The 27,614-nt window shown below is 36.1% G+C and overlaps 2 protein-coding genes across 3 annotated transcripts in view; one reads left to right on the forward strand and one right to left on the reverse strand.

Annotated features, from left to right (window-relative positions):
• crybb3 (crystallin, beta B3) overlaps positions 1–27,614 on the reverse strand; it is a 783,391-nt gene that overhangs the window by 492,404 nt on the left and 263,373 nt on the right. The gene's annotated exons all lie outside the window — the stretch shown is intronic.
• Positions 1–27,614, forward strand: part of tnca (tenascin Ca) — a 117,929-nt gene that overhangs the window by 70,401 nt on the left and 19,914 nt on the right. The window contains exons 6-17 of the mRNA XM_067439634.1: positions 1–313; positions 1,990–2,253; positions 4,259–4,374; positions 6,508–6,661; positions 7,587–7,856; positions 8,942–9,127; positions 9,505–9,594; positions 10,802–11,065; positions 14,091–14,483; positions 17,446–17,877; positions 19,251–19,529; positions 26,130–26,402. The exon at positions 1–313 is cut by the window's left edge and continues 1,001 nt beyond it. Coding sequence (XP_067295735.1) covers positions 1–313; positions 1,990–2,253; positions 4,259–4,374; positions 6,508–6,661; positions 7,587–7,856; positions 8,942–9,127; positions 9,505–9,594; positions 10,802–11,065; positions 14,091–14,483; positions 17,446–17,877; positions 19,251–19,529; positions 26,130–26,402 — 3,034 coding nt within the window. The remainder of the gene's footprint in view (positions 314–1,989; positions 2,254–4,258; positions 4,375–6,507; positions 6,662–7,586; positions 7,857–8,941; positions 9,128–9,504; positions 9,595–10,801; positions 11,066–14,090; positions 14,484–17,445; positions 17,878–19,250; positions 19,530–26,129; positions 26,403–27,614) is intronic.

A 27,614-nucleotide genomic window follows, 5' to 3' on the forward strand; every position in this document is an offset into this window, starting at 1 on the left:
GACGAAGGCTTCACCGGAGAGGACTGCGGTCAGAAGAAGTGTCTCAATGACTGCCTCGGCCGTGGACGCTGCGTGGAGGGCGGGTGTGTTTGCCAGGAAGGTTTTGTGGGCAAGGACTGCTCTGTACCCACCTGCCCAGGAAACTGCAACAACCGCGGGCGCTGCGTAAACGGAAAATGTGTGTGTGACGAGGGATTCATTGGAGATGCCTGTGGGGAAAGAAGCTGCCCGAACGAATGCAATGGAGCGGGCCAATGTGTGGACGGCCAGTGTGTTTGTGATGAAGGCTACATTGGCGACGATTGCTCAGAAGGTGATTGTTATAATAGCAGATGTTCTATTTATTATTATTATTATTATTAATTTTTATTATTATATTTTCTGCTCCTCCATGCCTCGGGTCATTTTGACCCAAAACAAATTTTTTATAAATACATTTTTTTTATTGAGTGTTCATCAGAATGATCCAAGACCCATAATACAAAAAAAAATTGACTGTATTCAAGGAGTTTTGTGCTTGAAATTAAGTTTAATAATTCTGTTTAAAGTAATTTCGTTGCGTTTTTCTTTTCTTTTTTTATGTCTATTTTGTTGTTAACTAAAACCTTAAAAATCTTAAAAATAAAATAAATGTTAATCGGAATAAAATAAAATATAAAATACTTAAGCTTTTTAATTAAACTAGTTGCTAAGGCAATGATTCTCATTTCTAGGAGCAGACCAAACTGTAAATTGTAGAGATTTGAAACTTTGAGGGATGGCAGTGCCCACCCTATCCATACACCAGGCTCGCCCTGGTGTAGTGATTTTACAGCATTTAAAAGTATGTAATGACTCATAATTCCTAAACCGTTTGTCACAGGCTCAAGTGTTTTATCCTTGGATAAATGCACATTTCGATTCAATCGTCTAAATTCTGGGTTTTTTGGATTTTTCGAAAGACCTAATTTTGCTAGCTGGTCCAATTTTTTTTACCCGATTGGAACCAAACCAGTGCAGAAAGATTCTTAGGAGTCTGATTGTCAATAATTATCAAAAAAGTATATATATAAAAAAAAATCTATTCGATATTTTCTATTCTGAAGTGGGAATTTGAACATTTAAAGTGGGCTTGGCCACTTTTAATAAAATGGCTATCTTTCCCTCTTTTAACAGAATAAGATAATTTCACCAAACTCGGTACACCAATGTATGGCCTCGGTCTGTGGTTGTGTGAAAAATTATGCAGCGTCTGGCCACTTGGTGGCGCTATAAAACACAACAGTCAGTCCGATTGACTTGGAAACTGGCATGTGGTGTCTTTGTCCAAGGTGTCGTGATTGTCTACGAGGACATTCAAATAAAAAAAATTATCGACTTAATTAAGACATAATCAAATAAAAAATGTTGGCTTGGAGCCGATGATCACAAGAGAACCAGTGGTGTTTTAGGTCATGTTAGATTTAATTGATGTGGTATGATGCATCTTGACATGCCATTTTTTAATGTACAAAAACAAGTTTCAGGAACTATGGTGGAGGAAGATTTTCTGCAAATAACCACTGAAATTAAATGTAAATGCCTCTTCCTAACATCTGTCTAAAGTCACGTGTGTTTGGAACAATATGTGGGCAGGAATAAATGACAGAATGAAGGTCAATTATTACATAACACTATTTTAGATCCAGCTTATTGCAGAAAAGAGTGCTGAGCATGCTAGATTTTTATACTTTGACAGCAAACTCATTTCTTGACTAATACCATATGTGTGCATGTAAAATCCATTAGATTTAAATAGAGGTCCATTAATTGTGGAGGTCAAAAACAGCCATTAATAAGAAACAAAAGTTAATTTAGTCACTGGAGTTTAATTGAAACCACTCCATAGTTTGATTGGATGTTTCCCAGTCCCCACAGTGGAGACACTGACAATTTTCCTACCACTTGGCACTAAAGGTTGTTCAGTCTCTCAACATCTGTGGCATTAATGAGTCTTAATATCTTTCCCAGTCTCACCACCGGAAGACCTGACCGTCACAGATGTAACCACGGAAAAGGTGAACCTCACATGGAAGAACGACATGCTGGTGACAGAGTTTTTAGTCACGTACATCCCGACTTCACCAGGCGGCCTACAGTTTGACTTCCGAGTGCCTGGAGATCGTACATCTGCTACCGTCTCTGAACTGGAGCCTGGGATTGAGTACCTGATCAACGTTTATGCCGTCCTCAACAACAAGAAGAGCGTTCCAGTCAGTGCCAGAGTGGCCACACGTACGTCCACACACCCTGGTCAACATTACACACCCATGCAAACACTGTAAAAACCTGGAATTAATACATATATTGGCAAATATATAAAACAATCTATTCAGTTAAACAATATTTATAATAATCCAAATGTGGTCTCTTGCAATTCAGTATTCTCATAACTAAGGCCCAGTTAAAACCTGGTATTAAGATGCATTTAGGTCTGAAACTTTTTGATCTTGTCCACTTTCGACCACTTCCAGAGGTAGTCCAAAATGCATTGTTTTTGTAGTGTAAATGCTCATGTGGTCCGTTGTGTCAAACAGCCACAAAAGAGCCTTTACTTTCCGCCTACTGACCTAATGCGTCAACATTTTGGGAAGCGTGCTAGCCAGACGGGATTTAAACTTTTTTGGTTGAAGATCCAAGTTTGGTTTGAAGAAGAAAAACATACCGAGCACAGTGTTCTCTCACCATTCCTGATTTCTAACACACACTCACAGCATTTGGTGGTCTTCAGCTGTCAGAGCAGAAACTAAAGCTGCTGCTCTCCATGTGTTTTTTCATCGTCACCGACACATTCACATGTAAATTGATCTTATTTTGTTCATTAATAGGGAAAAATCGGAAAAAATAAAAACATTTACCTGCCCATAGACCCTCCACTCAAAGAAATCAGGACAGAAGTGGTCAAAAGTGGACAAAAGAGATAACCTGGGGTAAAACACCAGGTGTAAACGGGACTATGTCTACCTCATCTACATCTCCCTCTGATCAACCAAAACTTATCCAGGTGTCTGAATCTTAATACCAGGTGAAAGGACCATAATCTAGCCAATAATACTAATAACTAGTTTATTTTTCCCATACAAAAAAAAAAAAAATCTGAATCCTTAAAACAAGATAAAAAAAATAATTATAAAGGAAAATAAAAAATAAAAAAGTAAATGTCATGAAATTGCATAATTTCCTCTAAAAATCAAAATACAGTAATTATTGAAGAAATAAAAATTAGAAAATTGTCTTTTTTGGACTGTAAATGTTTTTATCATTATAAATGATACATTTTATCGTTATAAATTATTATAATTTTTTTATGTTTAGTTATTTTTCTTTTAATAAATGTTATTAATAATAATACAATAATAATATTATTTAATATTATTAATTATATTAAATAATATAATACAATTAATATTTTATTTTAATAATTGTAATTGATAATTTAACAATACTTTATTTTTATTTTTTATTTGACCTTTATTTAACCAGGATAATCTCTCTGAGATTAAAATTATCTTTCACGTGAGTGTCCTGGCCAAGAATGGGCAGCAATTACAATCACATATTTATTAACAATTGAATTCCATAATTAATTATCTAATAATGGTTTATATTATGAAAGTAATTTTTAACAAATTTAATGAAGTTATGAATAATAACAATTAATAGTTAAATTCCATAGTTAATTAATTAATAATTGTTTGTAATTCCTCTCAACCAAGTTCTCATCAGTATATCATCAAAATAAAAATTGTATTCTTATTTTCTTATTAATGTAATGTTTAATATAAAAAAGATATACATGTTATTTAAATGATAATTTATTTACGTTCTACGTATCATGATAGTATTTGGTGTACTGCTTTTAGTTTGTAATTTTCCATGCCACTCTTGTCACTAAACAGGTTTACTAAACACTTCCTCTTTCTATTGTCATTTAGTTGATTCTTTTATTCAAAGCAACTTACAGTTCATAAATTATAGCAAAAGTTTGAAACAATTTGAAGTGAAGTGCATAATGATAATAGTTAATTGAGAAGCCCTTATAAACCCAGAAAGTCTTTAACACAGACTGTAAAGTTGGTCAAACCTTTTATTGCACATGCAAATCTGTCCAGAGAGCATTAGGAAGTAAGCCATAGAGCCACTATACATTTACACAGGTAAACCTCTTATATCCAGGCACTGAACACTAATAATATACTTTAGTCAAGAAGATCATGATTATTGTGCTCTTTCCCTACAGATCTACCGCAGCCTGAGGGCCTGAAGTTCAAATCCATCACTGATACATCTGTTGAAGTTTTGTGGGACAAGCTGAACTTAACATTCGACGGCTGGGAGCTCATCTTTCGCAACACGGTTAGTGTCAATGGGAGACAGTGTTGAAGACTTTTTTCTAGTCATTTATTTCTTCAGACTACAAAAAGCTAAATTAATTTGAGTCAAAAAATACACCACAAATCTATATTTTTGATGCCTTACTAGGCAAAGGTGTTTAGATCAGTTTCATTAACTTTAAGAAAGCACATTCCCTAGGCATGAAAACATTTTGAAGCCACATTTTATGAATCAGAGTGCAAGAAAAGTGTTGAAATGGATGCTAAAAACCTGAAACGCTGATCGTTTTAATAACTTCCAGTAAAACTAATAGTAAAAATTTATTTCTGTACCAGCTGGTAGAACATAACATGTCAACCTTTAGGTCAACGGATTTACTGCGTTAAGATGTTCACACAGCGGTTTATTCCTAGGTGCCAGGGTTACACGGTCATGCGGCTTGTTTCAGAGTCACTCGCTCGTATTTAAAACAGAGTAATGGACAATTTAATCACTGTTCATTAGTAGTGATGTGAAGGGGCATTTTCTCCATTTGAGTCAGAGCTACAGGCGGCCATGAGCTCATATACTCATTTAAGGAGCCATTAAAAGAACCATCCTTGAACCATAAAGTCTCCATTAAGACTCACTTTAATGATGCTCCAGAAAACCCAGATGTTTAAACTTAGTGCTCACTTTAATTTCTGTTGTTTAATGCCACCAGCATTTAGGAAACTAACAACTTTTAAAAGCATGACACGTTTTCTCTGTCATATTATGACTGCCAGTAATAGGGGTATAAATATAGACTCGGAGAAATCACAGTTGGAAATTTTTTGTACGTGTCTGTTAGCATTGAGGTCATCAAGTTCAGTGGTTTTCAACCAGAGCTTAAAATGAACTCTCACCAAGCACCAAATGGCGATGTTGGCGAGTATATGAAACCGTGTCACTCGCCAGTTGGCTTTATGAATTCTAACAATGCATGAATGGGAACAAACCTGCACAACGCTCAGGACAGTTGACAAGCCAGTGCTGCATCATCATGAAAGATTTAGCATTGATAATATTCTAGATGACTCGAAAGGAGCCTTGAAAGGAGACGTTGTGTGGAAAGTTTTGGTTGAGCAAACATCTGAAGTGCTTGCCCAGAAAGCCGAATCGCAGACAGTGCGCAAATTTTTGTTGAAATCCGATGGCTCAGAAAGGCTTTCACTGGCAACAATGGCATTTCCTCTCTCAAGACCCATAAAAGGCACGAAAGACGTCGCTACAAAGCCCATCTCACTAGATTGGTTCTTCTTTGTGGAACTCTGACGTGAACTCATAAAGCAACATGACGCATGCTCAAGAATATGACGTAGAGCCGGTGCTCGGACATCCAGGAAAAGCACACTTTAGCAAGATTTTGAGCACTACGCCAAGACCTAAAGCTTCGTGAGTTCACGTCAGAGGTCCAGACAGAAGACAAGATTAAAGTTGAATAAAGTCATTATTTAGATTTTTTTTTTATTTGCGCACAAAAACTGTTCTCTTTGCTTCATAAAATGATTGTAGAGCCGCTGTAGTGAGAAGGGCTTTGTATCGACGTCTTTAGTGCCTTTATGGGTCTTGAGAGAGGAAATGACATTGGTGTCAATGAAGGCCTTTCTGAGCCATCGGATTTCAACACTAATATCTTCATCTGTGTCTGAAGATGAACAAAAGGTCTTACGGGTGTCGAACGACATGAGGGTGAGGAATTAATGACAGAATTTTCATTTTTGAGTGAACTAACCCTTTAAGTGGACAAATTTGCTCATAGCTACAGTATGTCAAAAAATACCAAGTATTCTAGTAAACTTAGTTAGTTATGTCTTAACTAAATGTAAACAGTAAAGAAAGTAAACACATCTATCAGTATATTAGATCCGTGCATTCATTCTTAAAGTGACAGCAGCCTAATAAAACTGCTCCTGTCTGTGTTTTTAATGTTAAATTTGATTTCAACATTTTTGCAGAAACCGTCTCATGGTTGGTAAAAAAAAACTTTATTTATAGCCAGTAAATTCTCTGAAGTTACTGGACATTGGCAGATGTGGCAAAAATGTTTGACTGATTTTACAGGTTACAGGTGCAAAAATAATCAAGACTAAATGACGCAAAATACATGTTCTTCTGTCTTCTCCGAAACAGAAGGAAGAAAACGGAAAGATCGTGAACAATCTGACACCTTCCCAGACCAACTTTGAGCAACCAGGACTCGGGCCAGGACAGGAATATGAAGTCACTTTGTCTGTCATAAAGAACAAAACCAGAGGACCTGAAACAAGCTCGACTGTCGTTACAAGTAATGCACCTTCTCTAAAGAAAGCCTCTTGCTTATTGTCTGTGTCAGTCCCATTTCAGTATTGATGTAAGTGTTGAAGCGTCTCGTTTGATCCATGCTGTAATTGACTGGAGACCATGGCTTAATCTACATCTGTGAAACGGCTCTAAAGTGTCGGAGGTCGAAGGTGAAACTAGCTCAGCACTAAAGAATTTGAAGGCCTGCTGTTTGAAAAGGCCAAGAAGAATAGGGGCCATCATTTAACCATATGAAACATCCAGCGTGGGCTGGCCAGCAGAGCTTTAACAGCCCAATTCAGTGCTCGACCGTGAGAAATTTGGAAGATCCATGTGTCTGGCTTGACATTTACAGCCTTTGCACACATGCAATCCACGATAACAGCCAATAAGGCGTGTTTTGGTTTCAAAAGGCCCCTGATTTCTGACAGTAGTTAGTGTATTTCCACGTTTTACTGCCTGTAAAAGTGCTCAGATTTCCAGATCTGGAGATATCTATCATGGTGTGGTCAATCCATTTAGGGTGAAATGTGCTCCCAGTGCATATTTACTGCTTGAAAAAATTTTGTAGGCATTGACAAGTTTATTGTTTCGTTTATTAATTAACCCTTAACACGACAAATTAAACTGCAGTGTGCAAGTTATCCTAGAGCATGTTTATATAGAGCTGTGCAATAATACGGTTTGTATTTTGGCAACAATATAAACAGTCACGAAGCAGAGAGTTTTTCTAAATATAATACCTTGAATTCTAACTATTATATAAATAGCTGGGCAATAATATACTTACATTTTGTGACGAAATAGAAAATCGAGCATTTGAGATATATTACTTTATCTTGGTGACAAATAAAGTTGAATGCAATTTAAATAAGTTTTCAACTGAAAATAATTGCAAGTTTAACCATATATCCCTCCTTTTGCTGTAGGAATCGATTCTCCAGGACAGATTGATGTTAGCGATGTGACTGACAGGTCAGCAGTGATCTCCTGGTCCAGGCCCGTCGCTCAGGTGGACGGGTTCAGGGTGTCGTACGGGCCAAGCACAGACCCGTTAGTCCATCGTGATGTCAACCTCTCGGCCAAAGACACACAGTACAGCCTGGAGGACCTGAAGCCCGACACTGAATACAGAGTGTCTCTCAGTTCTAGAAAGGGAGATGTGACCAGCGAGCCCATCAGTGAACGCTTCACCACAGGTACGAGCACTCTACAAATGAAATATTCAGCTTATTTATAAATTATATATATAAAGACGGCCAGGGCTGTGCAATATTGAAGAAAAATGTGATATGCAATACCTTTAAATAATACGATTTAGTCGATATGCGATACGATATTGCTATTAGTGTGTAAAATCGATTTAAAATTATATTTAAAAAAAATTTAAAAACTGAGAATGATAACATATATGTGTTTCACATTCTTTCTAGGAAAATGACCAGCAGCGTTTTAGCAAAAATATATGTCACAAATAGACACATTTCTTTCCCCAACTCATATCATTTACTTAGAGCATAACCGACTGTGTTTACATGAATACTCGTCAAGACTGCCATTTTGACATAACTGTGTGTATTTGACAGTTTGAGTGTGTAACAAGACACGAAACAGAACTGAAGGGATCACATGCTTTCTGAGAGGCGGCTTGTGTGCATGTTTCGGTGTGTGTGTCAGACAGGAGACAGCGCAATACTTTGTTTTTCGCAAATGATTGCACTTAACTCTTTTTAAAGCTGCAGTCCGTAACTTTTTGCACTCTAGTGGTTAATAAACAGAACTGCATGCATCTTGCAGAAGAACATTGCAGCCGGAGCTACTTCTCTCTGTTTATGTCTATGGCGGATCACGCATGGACTGTACTCCGCCACAGCGGTACCTACCAGTCTGGGCTGAAATAGTCCCAATATAAACACTTATTATAAGTGTACCATAATGATTCAGGGTAAGACAAAAACACAGTTTGGAAAATGGATTCATGTTGTACCTTCTCATTATATCATTTTTGTAAATCTTGAACACAAAAAAGTTACGGACAACGGCTTTAACGTCAAGCATGTCACATAAGTAACAGTTGTGTGCTCAGTCTATTCTCTGCTATATGCGTCAGCCTAAACGTACACTTTTTTATAATGTTGAAGCCTATTAAAATCATTCATATATTGCGAGCCATTGCGATATGTACATTTGCAATATTTCTGTAATTTCGCTAAATTGCACAGCCCTAACGGCCACTTAACTCTAATAGCTAAACAAATGTTTTATTGGTTTCTGTGTGTCCCAGGTCTGGATGCCCCCAGTGACCTCAAAGCTGTTGATCAGACTGAAAACAGCATCACGGTGGAATGGAAAAACAGCCGCTCATCCAACGACGGATACCGCATTAAATACGGCCCGATCGCAGGAGGTGCTCATGGTGAAGACATGTTCCCTAGAAGAGCAGGAGACACAACATGGGCCACGATTACAGGTAAAACCGACACTTTGATCGATCTGTCTCTGAGAACTGCATTCTCTTTACTAGTTACATTGCCAAAAAAACAGCAATTTATTTTTTGCATTATTTTCCAGTGCAAATATAAAAACATTCATAAATCAAGATACATTTACTTGAGATGTCAAATGACTGAAGATATTAACTCTTGTTTTATATAAAAAAATTATGAGTTTATACATGACAAATATCTGTCAATGGAGTAAGAAAAATAAACTTAACTCATAGGGAAAACAAGGTTGTCTCTGACCACATTGGCAGATATTTTGTCTTGTTTTAAGTGTTGTTCCCTGCTTGTAAATGCATCAGTTTAGAGTTTCATCTTCTGGATTAACGGATTATGTGTGCCATAGGTCTGAAGCCTGGAACGGAGTACGGCATTGGAGTCACAGCCGTTCAGAATGAGAGAGAGAGTGAGCCGGCCACCACCAATGCACTGACCGGTGAGATCACTTCTCTTTATATGAGCTTCACAGGTTTGGGATCAGTATCATTTGTTTTCATTTATTTTAAAGAGAGTGATACTTTTATTCTGCAAGGGTGCATTCAACGGATCAAAAGTGACTATAAAGAGAAGCATACATAATGTTACAAAAAAATTTGGTCACTTTTGATTAGGGTCCAATTCTCACTATTAACTATGACTTTTGCCTCAAACTCTTTTTATAAATTACTGCTTATTAATAGTTAATTTGGTAGTTGTTAAATTGTTAAAAAGATATTGGGTAAAATTAGGGATTGTAGAATATGTTCATGCAGAATAAGGCATTAATATGTGCTTTTTGTGCTTTTTCACATGCAGTGCAAGTTATTGCGCCAATGCCTCTAATGCGCCAATGCGCTAATGTTTACTAACTCAGTAAACATCATATTGATAAAATGTAGTATGCACAAAAAATCTGATAAACCCAGAATATGAATGTAACATGGTTAATTACTCATTAAACATTTCCCTCTCATACAAAATTATTTACATTTTACATTTACATTTATGCATTTTGGCAGACGCTTTTATCCAAAGCGACTTACATTGCATTCAATGTACACATTTTTACATCATTGTCAGTTCTTGCTTTCCCTGGGAATCGAACCCATGACCTTGGCGTTGCTAGTGCCACGCTCTACTGGTTGAGCTACAGGAAAGCAGACTGGTTGAGCTACAGGAAATTATAAGAATTATAAGAAAACGCTCAATGTGGCTTAGAATGTCCCCGTTTTATGTCAAAGTAATAAATAACAAGTTATTATATTGAAATAATGAGCTATTATGTTAAAATAAGTTATGTTGAAATAATTTAATATCTCGAAGTAACGAGTTGTCTAACTAAGATATTATGTCGAAATAATGACTTATCTTTGAAATAACGAGATGTTATGTTAAAATAAGTTATGTTGTAATAACTTAATATCTCAAAATAATTTGTTATGTCGAAATACGATATTATGTCAAAATAACTTTATACCGAGATACGGAACACGAACAAAGATTCTTCAAACTAAAAAGTCACACAGGTTTGGAATCACATGAGAGAGTGAGTAGATAATGACAGACCAGTCTTTATCTCTTTGCTCTTCTTGAAAGATTACAGCAGCAGTTTCCTGGCATGAACGAGTCTTCTGTGCTGTAATTTTGAACCCCCACCCACATAGATCTGGATCCACCACGAGACCTGGAAGTGCGAGACTCCACTGAAACCACGCTGGAGCTGGTCTGGAAGAGGCCCAGGGCCAAGATCTCCACCTACAGGCTAATGTTTGTCTCTGCCGACGGCCAACGGGAAGAACTGGAGCTGCCTGCCACTGCAACCACCCATAAGCTGAGTGGCTTGACCCCTGGCATGCGCTACACCGTCACCCTCGTGGCAGAACGTGGACGGAGAAGAAGTGCTCCAGCCACTGTGACCGCATCCACAGGTGAGGGCTTCCTTACTTTTTATTTGCTTTTGCAACGTGATAATGGAATTGTTCTGATTGCAGGTGTGGACCGCAGATTGCTAAGACTTACCTTTTTATGCATGTTTTTCCCCCAAAAAAATAAAAAATCATCGGTTTTAGGCATGAAACATACTTTACTCAATGCAAGAACACTTCTAGATACGTTTAATTTGTGAATCATTCCAAAATGTGTCAGTGCAATTCTCAGCATTGCAAGGATTGCTTTAGCATGCATTAATGTTTTCCTTTGCTGTCAGTTTTCTCTACTTGGTAAAGTTGGCATGTTTATCCACCTTATTTTTGAATGTGTTAAAAATGCTAGCAATATGTTAAAACATGCTAATTCGTGTTAGAAATATGTTAAAACATGCGAGCAACATGTAAATGCAAATCATGCAAATCATTGATTGCAAAATGTTCATTCAATGCCAAAAACATGTTAAATCATGTTACCAACTTGCTAATTCATACTACCAATGTGGTAATTCATGTTAATAAAGTTAAAACATGCAAACCACATGTTAAATCATGCTAGCAAAATGCTAATTCATGTTAGCAATATGTTAACACATGCTAGCAACATGTTAAATCATGATTGCAAAATCTTAATTCATGCTAAAACATGATAAATCATATTAACAACATGCTAATTCATGATAGCAACATGTTAAATAATGCTAGCAATGTTAAAACATGCAAACAACTTGTTTAATCATGCTAGCAACATTTTACATCATGATTGCAAAATGTTAATTCATGATAAAACATGCTAAATCATGCTAGCGACTTATTAATCAATTCAAAATCATTTAAAGGGGGGGTGAAACACTCAGTTTCAGTCAATCTCATGTCAATCTTGAGCACCTATAGAGTAGTATTGCATCCTTCATATCACCGAAAAGTCTTTAGTTTTATTATATTTATAAAATAAATTTAGGCTAGAAAAAACCGAGCGCCTAGAGGCGTATCGTGTGGGCGGAGCGAGAGAATGACGAGTGCGAACAAAGCGGTGACGTCCTCAAGCGTGGAGAAACCCATCGCTATCGATCTCAGCTAATAGATATATGATCCAGAATCATTCGGAGGCTGAAATAAATTGAACAGGAGAAACAGCAACAGCAGGACGTCCGTCTCTGTGGTATGTACTGTATTTAATGGCCTGTCAACATTTATGTGTGTTTACTCGCAGTTTATGAGGACATGATTCGGTTTATGGACTATTGTATGCAACTAAATCTTAGCAGAAGCAAGCAAAACGGTTTTGCACATCAGACTAGTGTAACGGCATTCATAGAATAACAATGGAGTAACCGTTAGCGCATTCGAATGATGAAGCACGCGATCGTGCCGTTTACTGATGTTTTCTGCACGTGACGAGCCAATAGCAGACTTTTGAAGCAGTTTTACTCACCGGCTGCTTCCAAAGCAGGACCGAACCTTTATCGCTGGGGCCGCTCCGTCAAAAACACACTTCTTTGGTATGATTTGGTAAAGTCCTGACAGCAGTGACCGTGGAAATCCACTTTGCGACATGACTGAAGCAATGTTTTGCCGCTTCCCGTCATTTCTGCGTTTAAATCGGTTCAAATGCAGCGCTGCCTTCCCGGAATGCTGTGCTGAAGCGTTGAAGTCGCTCGACGTCACCCAAAGGAATAAAGTGGAGCGCGGCGCTGACTATAACCGACGACTGAATCTGCACCTGAGAGAGTGTTTATGGGCATGCATTTCCTCTCTCGCTCTAGTCACGCGCGTGCGCACCCTACCGGGAGAAGAGCCCGTACAAGGACCTTCCGCTCTATTAACATCAAGCTGACCCAAACTCGAAAAAAAACTCTTGAACATAACAGAACTTGAACATGGACAGAAATACTCCATCAAACGTCCAACATTAGTTTTTGAAACTTTGTCTATGTTTAGGATGGGAATCCAAGTCTTTAACAGTGGAAAAAGCTTAGTATGCATAAAACAGCATTTCACCCCCCCCCCCCCCCCCCCCCTTTAACATGTTAAATCATGCTAGCACAATGCCAATTCATGCTAGCAATGTGTGGAGAAAAATGGTAACAACATGATAAATTATGCTAGCAAAATGTTTATTAATGCTATCAATGGGTTTAAAAATGCTAACATGTTAATTCATGATAGTAATTCAGGTCTTTCCACTTCATTAAATTTAAAGCTTTTAAAACGTTCAAACTTTTATACAGCTTTGTCAAGCCAACATCAAAGTTTGTCTCAATTATCTTTACTCATCTAGTTTACGTTGAGCCAGTTCAGTGTTGATTCAATTCACTTCATATTCACAGAAAATAACTTACTTTAGCAAATCTGCATTGAAAAATAAGGTGGATAGAATCATAACACACATGACAGAAACTTTATTGCCACCCCCAGTGCAGAGCAACAATATATTAAATAGGGTTCAACAGATCTGCATACTTGTTGTAGTGCAATCACTGTAAACAAAAACAAAAAATTCTAGTGACATCTACATTTTTTAGTTTGTCAAATTGAATGTATGTTAATTAAATTTCATAATTTCACAGAAATTCAATTTGGCCAACTAAAAATTTAGATTGTTCAGTCACTAGAAAATTTTCAATTGAAGACATTCATTTTTTTTTTTTACAGTGTTGTTTGCATTTGTACATTTGCGTGAAGAATGTTTCCAGTCTTAACTAAATAACACTGTGTCTAAACCAGCTGCCACACCATAAAGCAACACGTGACAGAATCTGAATGTGCCTGAACTCAAATCTCTCTCCACTCAGCTGTATATTAAACCTCAAATATGGTCCGATTATTTGCGGTTTTGTGACATCACGCAGCATTTTCACTTTCAGGAAATGTATTGTGTTGTGTAATTTATGTTATGTATATCTGTCTAGATGATATTCAATCATATTTAGTCTTGAATGAAGATGTTTGCATTGGTTATCATGCTGTTGACATGAGGTTTCATCCGTTGTTGCCCAATTTAAAATGTTTTGTCTTTTTCTTGTAGCATCTTTCACTTTTTATCTAGCGAACACATTTCCTGAGCTCGGTTCAGCCAAAGGCACAGACGACAATGTCATTAGCTTTGTGCCTCTGGACAACTCAGAGAGCCCATTCTCTGGGAGCGGATACGAGGATCCGACCGGCACCTTGACCGTGTTCAATGTCACATCCGATGGATTTGATCTTACTTGGGAATCAAATATGCACATTGGCTATGATAGTTACACTGTAGAACTTAAAGATTTCTCAGGGAAATGGAACATGGAGGTTCATCTCAATGGGGAGGTGAATGGCACTAAAATCAGTGGTCTAAGAGCTTCCACTGAGTACCAAGTAAAGCTTTATGGAATATCCAATAACCAAAGATCTTCACTACTAGAAGCAGTGGCAGTTACAGGTATAAACTATCTTTAGGTTTCAAGACATCTGTTTGATTTTGTGCCATTGGAGCTTTAAGAAATGTTTGGTTTCATAGGTTTCAGGGTGGAATGACACATTTTGCATGATGTACGAACTGCTCCCATACGTCAAATGGTAGAGCAAAAAATGTGCATGCTGATAATGCATCAGGATATGGATGCATATTTGGGCTGGGTGATACAGCAAAAGAAAAAAAATTTGGTTAATTTAAATATTTCAGTAAATATTATTATTTAAAGTAAATATGGAATAAATAAATGTTAATTTAGCAAATATGAAATAATACAAATTTAATTGGCTTCAGTGATTGTTAAAATCATGGCTATTCTCATCAATACCAACTACATAGTCATAAGTAAATGTCAAGATAAATAATGAATAGAGTAAAAAGAGTGAGAAATATAAAAAAGTATGTATATATATATATATATATATATATATATATATATATATATATATATATATATATATATACAATAATATATATGTGTATATATATATATATATATATATATATATATATATATATATTATTTTTATATTTTTCACTCTTTTTACTCTATTTAATATTTATCTGGATAAATAAAAAAATTAATAAGAGTACGCAATACATATTTTTATACATTTTTGGTAATTTAGTCCACATTTGTTTATTTATTATTCAATATTTATCTAAAATAACATTTATTTGTTTATTCAAATATTTAAATTAACCAAATATTTGCTACATAAAAATTACATAAATACATAAAAATATAATATGATGACTTTCATGAGTCAGTAAATATTGATTCTGGCATTGAACTCTAACTCTTATTTTTGTTTTTCATATATATATATATATATATATTGCAAATATTCTGTATATCACCCAGCCCTAGTGTCTGGATATGACAAGAATATCCACAAAAGGTCTTGCGGTGGAGAAAACAGTTAATGCTCATAACAATCTAAACTGTATGGTGAAAATGCATGACGAGACCGATTAGTACAGAATATTGTTTAACTTTTCTGATTTGACTTCATGCATGCCGTTTCCTTAAAACATCTCGAGGTCTGCATGGATTATCCATCAGTCTGAAGTGTCCCATGTACTTCCACTCTGGTGGACTACTTGGAAACTTCAATAATTAATGGTTCATCATAGCCATTAATGCCAGATGTTTTCAGATACATGCATGCAGATTTCAATAACTCAAGACTGGTAACATTATTTGCATGTGAATTAACATTTAGTGCATGCAGTGTGTCTCAAATCTCAGTGCAGATCGAGAAATAAGGGGGAATTCCCTTAGAATTATCTGTAATATGATTGACCATCATAATGTTAATTCATAAAGAATTATAAAATATACTTTTGAGATTTCAATAGAAATTATTTTACAGTTATTTATAAAGTAAATCAAAGAAACACTTCTAAGGATAAATAGGAGATTAATGGTATGTTTCAAGTGAATATAGTAATATTTTAAAGGGGTCACGACATGAGTTTAATTTTTTTTTAATATGTTCTTTGAGGTTGACTTAAAACATTTTGCTCCCAAAAATCAAAACAAATATATATATATATATATATATATATATATATATATATATATATATATATATATATATATATATATATATATATATATATATGCAAAAAAAAACTAATATTTTCAACCTTCATTCTGAAATGATCAGTTTTTAAGGAACGGCTCCTTTAAGGCTTCTTAGTAACGCCACTGTTATAATTTGCTAACGTCATTCCCATTGCATGCGAGTAAGTGTTTTGAAAGCATTATCAATATAAAATTACAGAGAGAGCATTATGAAATCATTCACTTACAGTTTGTGATTGAACTGATATCAGATCCAATACATTAACTGCTCCATCTGTCAACAAAAGTTTCTCTGTGAACTTTACACTGTGCCTCCTTTACAAAACAAAATGCTCTGAACAAACATATAATCCTCTGACAGGATCCGGGACAGCGTTAAAATAAATCATCTACTTCTGAACTTGTGAAGTCTGTACAGAGTCACACAAACCAGGACTTTGACATGTTAACGAGAACAAATCTTTCACTCTTCCTTTTGTCCTGTTGTTGGCAGACTCAAACACAGTGTGTACGTCAGAAATGTATCGGTTACATATGTAACCCTTGTTACTTGAAGGAGGGGACGGAGAAGCCACATCAGAGACCAATAAATGGGAATCCCTCTAAAGAAGCCAATCTATTTCAAGCGTAACTAAATGAGCCAATGCACATTGGCATCCAAATATTGGACCAACTGCTTTGCCTCACAGCACAGGTATATAATGAGAAGCAGGTGTGTTCCAATACTAAGTTTTATTATTATTAAGTTTTCGCTAAGGAGTTGAGGGGGTGGCTGGCCACCCAGCGAAGTCATTTAGTTACACTCAAAGTAGATTGGCTTCTCTAGCAAGATTCCTATTCGTCGGTCTCTGACAGGCCGTCGTAAGTGACTGACTGAATGGGAACTGAACTGTTTCTATGTATCAGTGTAGACACAGCGTCAGTTGTTATAATGACTTCTATTTGTTTTTGACATGACAATCGCATCCAGTGTAGGCACGACTGAACGCCAGTGGACGGGGCCTATGGTGCGATGATGTATAACTATTCGTCGATGTCTTGCTCTAAAGGCAGGCATATCACAGATCCCACATGATCAAAACAAGCCGTTCTTGACTAAATAAATGCTTTGTTTATAAATGAGGAGGATGTTTTAAGCTATGAAACTTGGCATGATGTTTTAATGCCATAAAAACCTCTTATATGTCAAAAGATCAAGGCAAATTAGATTTTTCATGTCATGACCCCTTTAATTGTGCGCTTAGTCAATGACTTGTTAACCTCTTGTTTTCACAGGAAAATCACTTCTAATTCTTTCTCGTCTTTAATCTTAAATGCACTGAATGTACTTTCCTCTAGCACCAAAGTCTACCTCTCCTGATGTTGTTGCTTTGACCGTAAAAAGTGTTTCGACAATGCTACCACGCCTCCATAAGGAGGCTCAGCCATCAGTCTCTACCTCCACATTTTTAACAGAAGATTTTAAAGCTGAAGCCTCAGGTGATGAACTTGAGGGCCCAAGTCAAGGGCCTCCAAGTGACCTAAAAGTTGCAGATGTGAGCAGAAATGGTTTGAGGCTATCTTGGTCAGCTCCAGAAGGAGGCTTTGATAGCTTCATCATTGAGCTGAACTCAACGTCGAATAAGTCTAAAGACCACATTATCGACGTATCTGGAGAAGCCAGACAGGTCCACGTTGATGGGCTGACCGCTGGCATGCATTATGAGATTACTTTGTATGGGATGAAGGAGGGCGAAAAATCTCAACCAATCAATGTTCACGTCAAGACAGGTACATGGACATCAGCTTCAGAAAGCACAGTCATCTGTCATCTGCCATAAAGCCAACATTCACAATTCTACAAATGTCATTTATCTTGGAGCATTTCTGCAGGCGTAAAATAACTGGCTTTGCACTAGTGTTTAGATCAAACCCAAGTCCTTTTGGCATCACAGTTAATTTGGCTGGTTTAAAAAATATTTGGGTTCACATCCAGGAACCACACGATTGATTGAAATTTGCTCTGGGCTTTGGTGTGTGTGGACTCAGCTATCATGAATGCAGTTCAGACACTTATAATAAATTCTAGTTCGTCTCCTCAGAATGTAATTGAAATGCGTCTGCTGCAGAAATGCGTCTGCTACATGTTAAGTATTTAGTTGTACACTACCATTCAAAAGTTCAAAAGAAATTATGTTTATGATATTAGAACAAATGTAAGAAATATATGCTTTTATTCAGCAAGGATGCATTATACAGTATCAGTGAATTTTATTTACATTGATATACTGCTATAGTTGGTTTGGTAATACTTTGCAGCAAGGTTTCATTAGTTTTCTACTTTAACTAAGACTGAACAATACTTTAATTTCAGCATTTACTAATACATTATTAAAATCAAAAAGTGGATTTGTTAACATTAGTTATTGCACTGTAAGCAAACATGAATCACCCACATATATATTAGGGCTGTGTATTGCCAAGAATCTGGCAATACAATACGTATCACACGATACAGGGATTACGATACGATATATTGCGATTATTGTACGAATTTTTTTTTTAGAAAGATTCATTTAAAATAATAAAGAACACAACCATAAAACATGGCAAGTTGTATTTTTATTAACAAAGATGAATAAATAATGTAACAAATATATTTCTTATTGTATCTTTTAAATTATTTCTGATCAAATAAATGCAGTCTTTGGGACTACAAGAGACGCAAAATAAAATGTAAAAAATCTTACCGACCAGAAACTTTTCAATGGGAGTGTATATGAAATATTATTTAAAGATTACTTTCTCCAATCAATCTAAATATTTTAGGTAATACCTGAGATGTGATCCTACCGCTAGTGCCACAAAACACTTGCAGAATTGTTCCTGTGCTGTTCATGAGAAACATCCCTTAGGATTATGGCATGAAACAAATCTAAATGTTTTTGTTTTATCTGATCACTCTGACTATTGTTTCTCAACGTGAATGAACACCATCTCAGTGCTTCATGTCTTCATTCATATCATTTCATTCCATTTATTAACTGTTTTATCTGTATCTGTCATTGTGTTTATGCCAGCGGTACTGGCAAGAGCTCATTTCATTATGCAAATGTAATTAATTTCAGTCACAGTAACTCATTTCTGATTTCTTTGTCTGTCAGAGGAGCAGAAGCCCCAGATTGGCAGTCTGAGTGTGTCTGATGTATCTTGGGATAGTTTCAATGTGTCCTGGACCAACGAGGATGGCCCTGCCTTTGACAGTTTTGTGATTGAAGTTGCAAATTCAGCAGGTGGTCCAGAAAGACAGAACCTTTCGGTGTCTGGTGATGCACGTAGTTTATGGATGTCTGGGCTCAGCCCCGACACATCCTATACAATTACGCTATACGGAGTGCATCAGGGCTCGATCCTGTGGTCAACCGACACTGAAGCAGCTACAGGTACCCATGCTTACCTGGATATCCCTTGTGAAAAACACACTTAATTGCATGTTATTTGCAATTAAATGAAAAAGTATTTTATTTTTATTTTATTTATATCAAATTCAGTTAGTTAAACTTAAAGAGTTAGTTCACCCAAAAATTTTAATTATCCCATAATTTACTTACCCTCAAGCCATCCAAGGTGTATATGACCTTCTTTCAGCCAAACACAATCAGAGTTATATTAAAAAATATCCTGCCTCTTCAAAGCTTTATAATGGGAGTGAATAGTACCTTAGATTTTGAAGCCCAAAAAAGTGCATCTATCCATCCATCCATCCATCCATCCATCCATCCATCCATCCATCCATCCATCCATCCATCCATCCATCCATCCATCCATCCATCTATCCATCATAAAAGTAATCCATATGGCTCCAGGGGGTTAATAAAGGCCTTCTGAAGTGAAGTTGATATCCATATTTATAACTTTATTAACTATAATCAATGGCTTCCGGTAATGGCTGTACTCGAGTCGAGTTCCAGTGGGAGACACAAAGTATTGATGAATGCAGAAGTGCAGAGGATAGAGCAAAACAAAATACCGGTCATGAATTAGACAAATAAAATGTGAGTCCATGTTTCGCGTGTGTAAAAAAAACTGTATTTTTCACACAATTTACTAATCTGTATACCGCTGTTTTCTCTGTCCTAAAAACGGGCTGATGATTTCCTTGTTCTACGAAGTCCCTCCTTCAGAAACACATAACGAGTTCTGATTGAGCCAGCTGTTCCCGTATTGTGATTGGACAGCAGCTTAGCGCATGTGGCCGGAAAGGTCACGCCTCTTACCATAACAAGGAGATGCACGTGCTCAATGTGCGCTCTTCTTCACGTGGGAGAGCAACAAGATCCCGCCCCCTATTTTGCGTATTCTTGTGGGCAGAGGGTTAGTCAACAAACTGTTCTAGTTACGTCATTACAGCAGGAAGTAGTCCAAACCGGCCGTTCGCTGTAGGCTTTGAAAGGGAACTTCTGTTAAATAAAATATCTCGTTGGCATTGAAAATTTGAACTTTATAATTTTACAGGTATTATTTATGCTCTAACAGCAACATTACACACTAACTAAAGTTTGAAAGATGGGATCGCGAAGAACAGGACCTTTAACATAAATTATCAGGTTTCGCAGAAATTCAAAAAAATATGAGCAGAAAACATTTAAATGGATCTGTAATGTTCTTGAGTCCGTTCCATTGACAAAGATCTCTGCTCCAAGGATCACAGCACTGCCAGTGCAAATGGTCACAATGCTTCCAGTGAAAGAAATTCCCAAGTCTGTTCCAGTGAGAGAAATTCCCAAGTCTGTTCCAGTGAGAGAAATTCCCAAGTCCATTCCAGTGAGAGCAATTCCTGAGTCAGTTCCAGTAAGCGAAATTCCAGAGTCCGTTCCAGTGAAACAAATTCCCGAGTCCTTTCCAGTGAGAGAAATTCCAGAGTCCGTTCTAGTGAAACAAATTTCTGAGTCTGTTCCAAGAAGGGTCATTTCAGCGCCCAACCTAGAGAGCATTGCGATAGTTCGTCTTCTCTCACCTCAGCTTACACTACTCTTACATCCCAGGTCATGCGTCGGGTCAGAGGTCACTCTTCCACCGGAACTAGACTTTCATACGGCCGTTGTGATTATAGTTTATAAAGTTATAAATATGGATATTTGTCTTACAAAAACGCATCTCTTTGCTTCAGTGTGCCTTTATTAACCCCCTGGTGCTGTATGGATAACTTTTATGATGTATGGATGTGCTTTTTGAGCTTCAAAATCTTAGTTATCATTCACTCCCATTATAAAGCTTGGAAGAGCCAGGATATTTTTTAATATAACTGATTGGGTTTGTCTGAAAGAAGAAAGTCATATACACCCAGGATGGCTTGAGGGTAAATTATGGGATAAGATTTGGGTGAACTCACTTAAGTACATATTTTTGTGTAATTTTTACATAATTATTTATGTTGTCTTTGAAATATTTATTGCATTTATAGTACCAAAATATATTTGTATGTCATGTATTTAAATACATACATTTTAAAATAAATAATCAAAATATATTATATGTTTAAAACATCTGTAATGATGCTTAAATATAGTACATTTAAAATGCATTACCTTTTCATGTAAACAAATAACAAGTAAAACATTTAATTTGACCTCATTACAGTGCATTTTTTAAAAGTGTTCTCAAGTGTGTTAAACAGTGAAAAGGGAAAATGTACTCTATTTAAGTACACTTAAGTGGCCCTTTATTTAATTAAAATTATATTAATATTGATATTCTTTCATATTATCTGTAAGTACAGATTTTTATATATATTTTTTATATATATAGATTTAAAGTTTGAAACGCACATTTAATACAATTAGGCACACTTCTTTTTCACAAGGGATGGGAAGCCTATTGTCTATTATGCCTTTTTTTCTTAATCTTTTCTCTCTTTCTGGCCTTTTAAAATTCTAGTTGGGAGCTGTGGTGTCAAGCAGGTGCTTCTGTGCTTTAACATTTCCTTTTAATTCTTCACAAAACCTAAGTATCTTATTTGCATGTGGCCGACGAGAATGATGACCGAACACATAACGGCATTTCTAAAATGTCCACAGTAATTTGTTGATTGTGAAAAGACTTCTTTTAACAAAGCTAACAGATTGTCACCTGTACTGTTCCAGCCACTGTGTCGGTCTTGCCCTTAAGTTGATTGTGTTGGGGCAAAGGATATGTCATGTTTCCATTCACTCCTTCCACTGAAATCAAAGCTTTGTGATCAGCAGTAATCATTGTCAACCATTATAAATCATCCATTTCATCCTCCATCTACCCCAAATGCATGGCACCACCCGTCTCATATATTTACTGCATTGTGGTGAGTTTTGATGTGCTGCAGTGATTGCAACATATTTCATCCTCTTACATACTCATTGACAATTGCATTGACTTTGTTGTGATCTCATCATCATATCTGCATCATTTCACACACCTTTTGATTTGATATAGAGGAATCCTATTGCATTTGAATAAGTGGCTCGTTTGTATTTAGTGTTTTAGTGTCAGCACTGTCCCACTGACTGGTTCCCAGTCTTTTTAATAAGCTGAACCCTTTTCGATGTAAATCCCCCTGAGATTTTAAGTAAATATGTCAATAATTTAACAACACATTCTTATTTTTTCTGATGTGTTAGATGCCATATGAAATGCAGATAAACAAACTAAAAATTTCATATTTTTTAGTAGCTATGTTTTATATTGTTTTTATTTTTACTTTTTATGATTCAATAAATTATTATTACCTTTAATGAACATTTAACCTTTTAACAGTGTTTTTTTATTATTAAGTGTGATTTAGTGTACATGAGCGCGATTTAACAAACAATATTGAATTATGCTTTTAATTTTTTATTTAATTACCCAAGTGTTTTTTGATACAAGGAACACAGTATGATTTAACAAACAATAATACATTATATTATTAATAAATTATAATTGTATTAAATATATTTCTTGAAATAATTACAATAGCCTTACATAAACCAAATATTAAACCCAACATTAAATAATACTTTTAATAAATTATGATACTTTTATTAAATATATTTATTGAAATCATGAGTCTTACATAAACCAAATATTAAACACAATATTAAATTATACTTTTAATAAATTATAATACTTTTATTACATATACTTCTTGAAATCATTAAAGTATCCTTACATAAACCAAAATCGATATTGGCTATCACCGTTATATAATTCTAAATAATTTAAGTGCCACTCATCCATTTTCTTACATGTTGTTTCTTCTAACACGTTTACTAATTTTTTTAACTCTTCATATTTATGTTTTTAACCGTTCACATAAAATACTGCTGTGATATTCAAACATACTGCTTTCTGGGCTCCATCTGAGCATTGTTTGGATTGGGAATAATCAAAGATTCGCATGGGAATAATTTGGAGTAAAAATCCATCTTTAAACATATTGTGTGTTGATTGCTTCATATGCACTAACACAATATTCTTGTTAACCTGTTTTGACACTACAGCGAACAAACACAACAAAATAACCTCAGTTTTATTCATATCGAAACATGCATTCTTGGGAGTGTTTTCCTTTTTCTTTTTGAAAAAAAATTTTGTTCTTTTATATTCTGCCCAACTTTTCAGTTTTCATAGTGAGGCCTGTTTAACATCATGCATCTGCAGTGTGTAAGCAAACAACTCATAAAAAAAAAATATATATATATATATATATATATATATATATATATATATATATATATATATATATATATATATATATATATATATATATATATATGCATTTTATTTACAAACCCGATTCCAAAAAAATTGGGACACTGTACAAATTGTGAATAAAAAAAGGAATGCAATAACTTACAATTCTCATAAACTTATATTTTATTCACAATAGAATAAAGATAACATAAAATGCTGAAAGTGAGGAATTTTGAAATGTCATGCCAAATATTGGCTCATTTTGGATTTCATGAGAGCTACACAATCTAAAAAAGTTGGGACAGGTAGCAATAAGAGGCCAGAAATGTTAAATGTACATAAGGAACAGCTGGAGGACCAATCTGCAACTCATTAGGTCTATTGGCAACATGATTGGGTATATAAAGAGCCTCTCAGAGTGGCAGTGTCTCTCAGAAGTCATGATGGGCAGAGGATAACCAATTCCCCCAATGCTGTGGGGAAAAATAGTGGAGACATATCAGAAAAGAGTTTCTCAGAGAAAAATTGCAAAGAGTTTGAAGTTATCATCATCTACAGTGCATAAAATCATCCAAAGATTCAGAGAATCTGGAACAATCTCTGTGCGTAAGGGTCAAGGCCAGAAAACCATACTGGATGCCCGTGATCTTTAGGCACTTAGATGGCACTGCATACCATACAGGAATACTGTAATGGAAATCACAACATGGGCTCAGGAATACTTCCAGAAAACATTGTCGGTGAGCACTATCCACCGTGCCATTCGCCGTAGCCGGCTAAAACGCTATAGGTCAAACAAGAAGCCATATCTAAACATGATCCAGAAGCGCAGGCATATTCTCTGGGCCAAGGCTCATTTAAAATGGACTGAGGCAAAGTGAAAAACTGTTCTGTGCTCAGACGAATCAAAATTTGAAGTTCGTTTTGGAAAACTGGGACACCATGTCATCCGGACCAAAGAGGACAAAGACAACCCAAGTTGTTATCAGCGCTTAGTTTAGAAACCTGCATCTCTGATGGTATGGGGTTGAATGAGTGTGTGTGGCATGGGCAGTCAATGCTGAAAGGTATATCCAAGTTCTAGAACAACATATTCTCCCATCCAGACGATGTCTCTTTCAATGAAGACCTTTTATTTTCCAACATGACAATGCCAGACCATATACTGCATCAATTACAACATCATGGCTGCGGAGAAGAAGGATCTGGGTACTGAAATAGCCAGCCTGCAGTCGAGATCTTTCACCCATAGAAAACATTTGGCGCATCATAAAGAGGAAGATGCGACAAAGAAGACCTAAGACAGTTGAGCAACTAGAAGCATTTATTAGACAAGAATGGGACAACATTCCTATTCCTAAACTTGAGCAACTTTTCTCCTCATCCCCAGATGTTTGCAGACTGTTATAAAAAGAAGAGGGGATGCCACACAGGGGTAAACATGGCCTTGTCCCAACTTTTTTTAGATGTGTTGATGCCATAATATTTTAAATCAACTTATTTTCCCCTTAAAATTATACATTTTCTCAGTTTAAACATGTGATATGTCATCTATGTTATATTCTGAATAAAATATTGAAATTTGCTGTAACCTGTATGCATGCAAAAATAAATGTGCTTTTTGCATGCTGCAGATGTGGGATGTGTAAAACAGGCCTAATCCAGCAAGCACAAATAACACTAGTCAGTATTTAGTCTAACAACGCATATTAGTTCTTACAGTAAATGGCAAATCATTTCCACAATTAATCTGTCAGAAGTTCCTCAGGTAAACAAATTATACATGCAAATAATGCATATTGTACAGCAAGGACGTAACAACCATAGACATGACACCCCCCCCCCCCCATGTTTTTTCATGAGCCATTCAATTTATGCATATGACAATAAGCACATTTTTTGGCATGGTTTCTGGGTTAAATTCAATAATGAAAGACCAATTTTGAGCTTTTTTTTTACTGTATCAGCCCTTTTTTATGGACCCTTGAACTTGGCAAATAGTACAATGCATGCGGCCATGATGTGCCATCAGCCCATTTTATGGCATGCTTTAGATCTTTGTTCATTTATAAACAAAACAGAAATGTTTATGCACAAACACAAAAAATCATTTTAGTTTCTCATGAGCATGCACAAAGGTCCCTGGCGTACAGACCTAACTTCTTTTAACGTTTTTCTTTTCTTTTCCTTTATTCCCTTAAATCCCTTTTAATCCTTATTTAATTCATTTAAATAAAAAGACCTCCTCCCCCAATATTCAAGACATGGTTACGGCCTTGTTGTACAGTAAGTGCGACTACACATTACTTTTGTTCCAATAACGTTTCTCCCTTTAGATAGCGCTCCAGTGGTTGGCAATCTGTATGTGTCTAATATTACATCAGAGAGCTTCGCCATTTCATGGAATGACACGAGAGGAGATATTGAGAGGTTTATCCTGGAGATTATAGACTCTAGCTGGCACCGGGAGCCAGTTGAATATAACCTAACACACGGTACACAGTCATATGAAATCACTGGGCTACGGCCGACTACTGACTATATAGCTTACCTCACTGGAGTTATGAAGGGAAGGAGAACAGACTCCGTCAGTGCTGTCGCCTCCACAGGTAACTGGAATTCTCTTTTCCTTGCTGTTTCCCCCCGTTTGTTTATACTGGATAAATCAGGCCTGGAAGGAGTAGTTCATCCAAAAAGTTCACATTTATTTACTCTTGTCATTCCAAACCTGCATGCTTTTTATTCTTCTTTGTATGTTGAAGATCTCTCTAAAAGTGGTGTTTATATCTCAAATTATGAAAATTTACTTTAAGTTATTTCAGAATGTTTAAACCGTTGTTTAAAAATGTTTTATATCTTTTTTCTTGGTTACGCGGCAACATTGCATTTTATCATTCTGCAAACATTATGGGAATGTTACTTTTGAATGTTCTCTGAACATTTTGAAGCAAGTAGTTACATTTAAAAAATGTCCAATTAAAATGGTTCAGGAAAATGTTACTTGAATTGGGCTAATGTTTTGGGGAAAAATAAAAAAAACAGATAACATTCTATTAATGTTACTAGAATATGTTCTTAAATTTGTGAGAATCCTGCCAGAATGTTAGCTAAAGTCTAATCTCGCTTAGTCAGACTGATGACAGAAGGTCTGGACTGTCACAGCCTTCATTGGTCAAGGACCACCCAAGAGGATGTTTGATAGACATGTAACGCAACCAATCACAGTTAGTTTTGCTCTGCGTCATGTTTAGGGGCATGAACACGTAAAGTCGATGTCCCTGCAATAACAGACCGCCGTGCATCTATTAATTATTAATTCAAGAAAATTGTTGGAGTTAACTGCAACAATGGAACTGCGAACTTCACTCACTTTTGAAAATCTAGCGTTTAGTTGATCATGGTAAGCGCTCATTGTCACAGTTGTAAGCGCGACAGTGTTTTTCTTCCACGAGAGGGTTTGGAGTGGAAATTGTGGCATTTGTTTCCAGGCCAGTCTACTTTCCATAGTTAAAGAACGCAACTCACACGTTTTGAGGATACCCTGTAGAATTCAGCCAATCAGATGACGACTTCGAAGCTCCAGAAGTGTTTCTAAAAAAGTATATGCAATATGCATCAGACGTTCAGCCAATGTTCAGTGCGTGTGAAATCTAAGGCTAAGAATAGCTTAAGTCCTGAGACTGTTGGCTGGGATTACATAGCTTTTTGATTTTTCGCCATCACTTTGCAAAACAACCAACTTTCTTCAAAATATCTCTTTTTATTTTCCACAGAAGAAAGCATGTATACAGATTTGAAGTGAAGCAAAATGAGAATGAGTA

Source organism: Pseudorasbora parva, chromosome 3 (genome assembly GCF_024679245.1).
Source record: "Pseudorasbora parva isolate DD20220531a chromosome 3, ASM2467924v1, whole genome shotgun sequence".
Taxonomy (NCBI): Eukaryota; Metazoa; Chordata; class Actinopteri; order Cypriniformes; family Gobionidae; genus Pseudorasbora; species Pseudorasbora parva.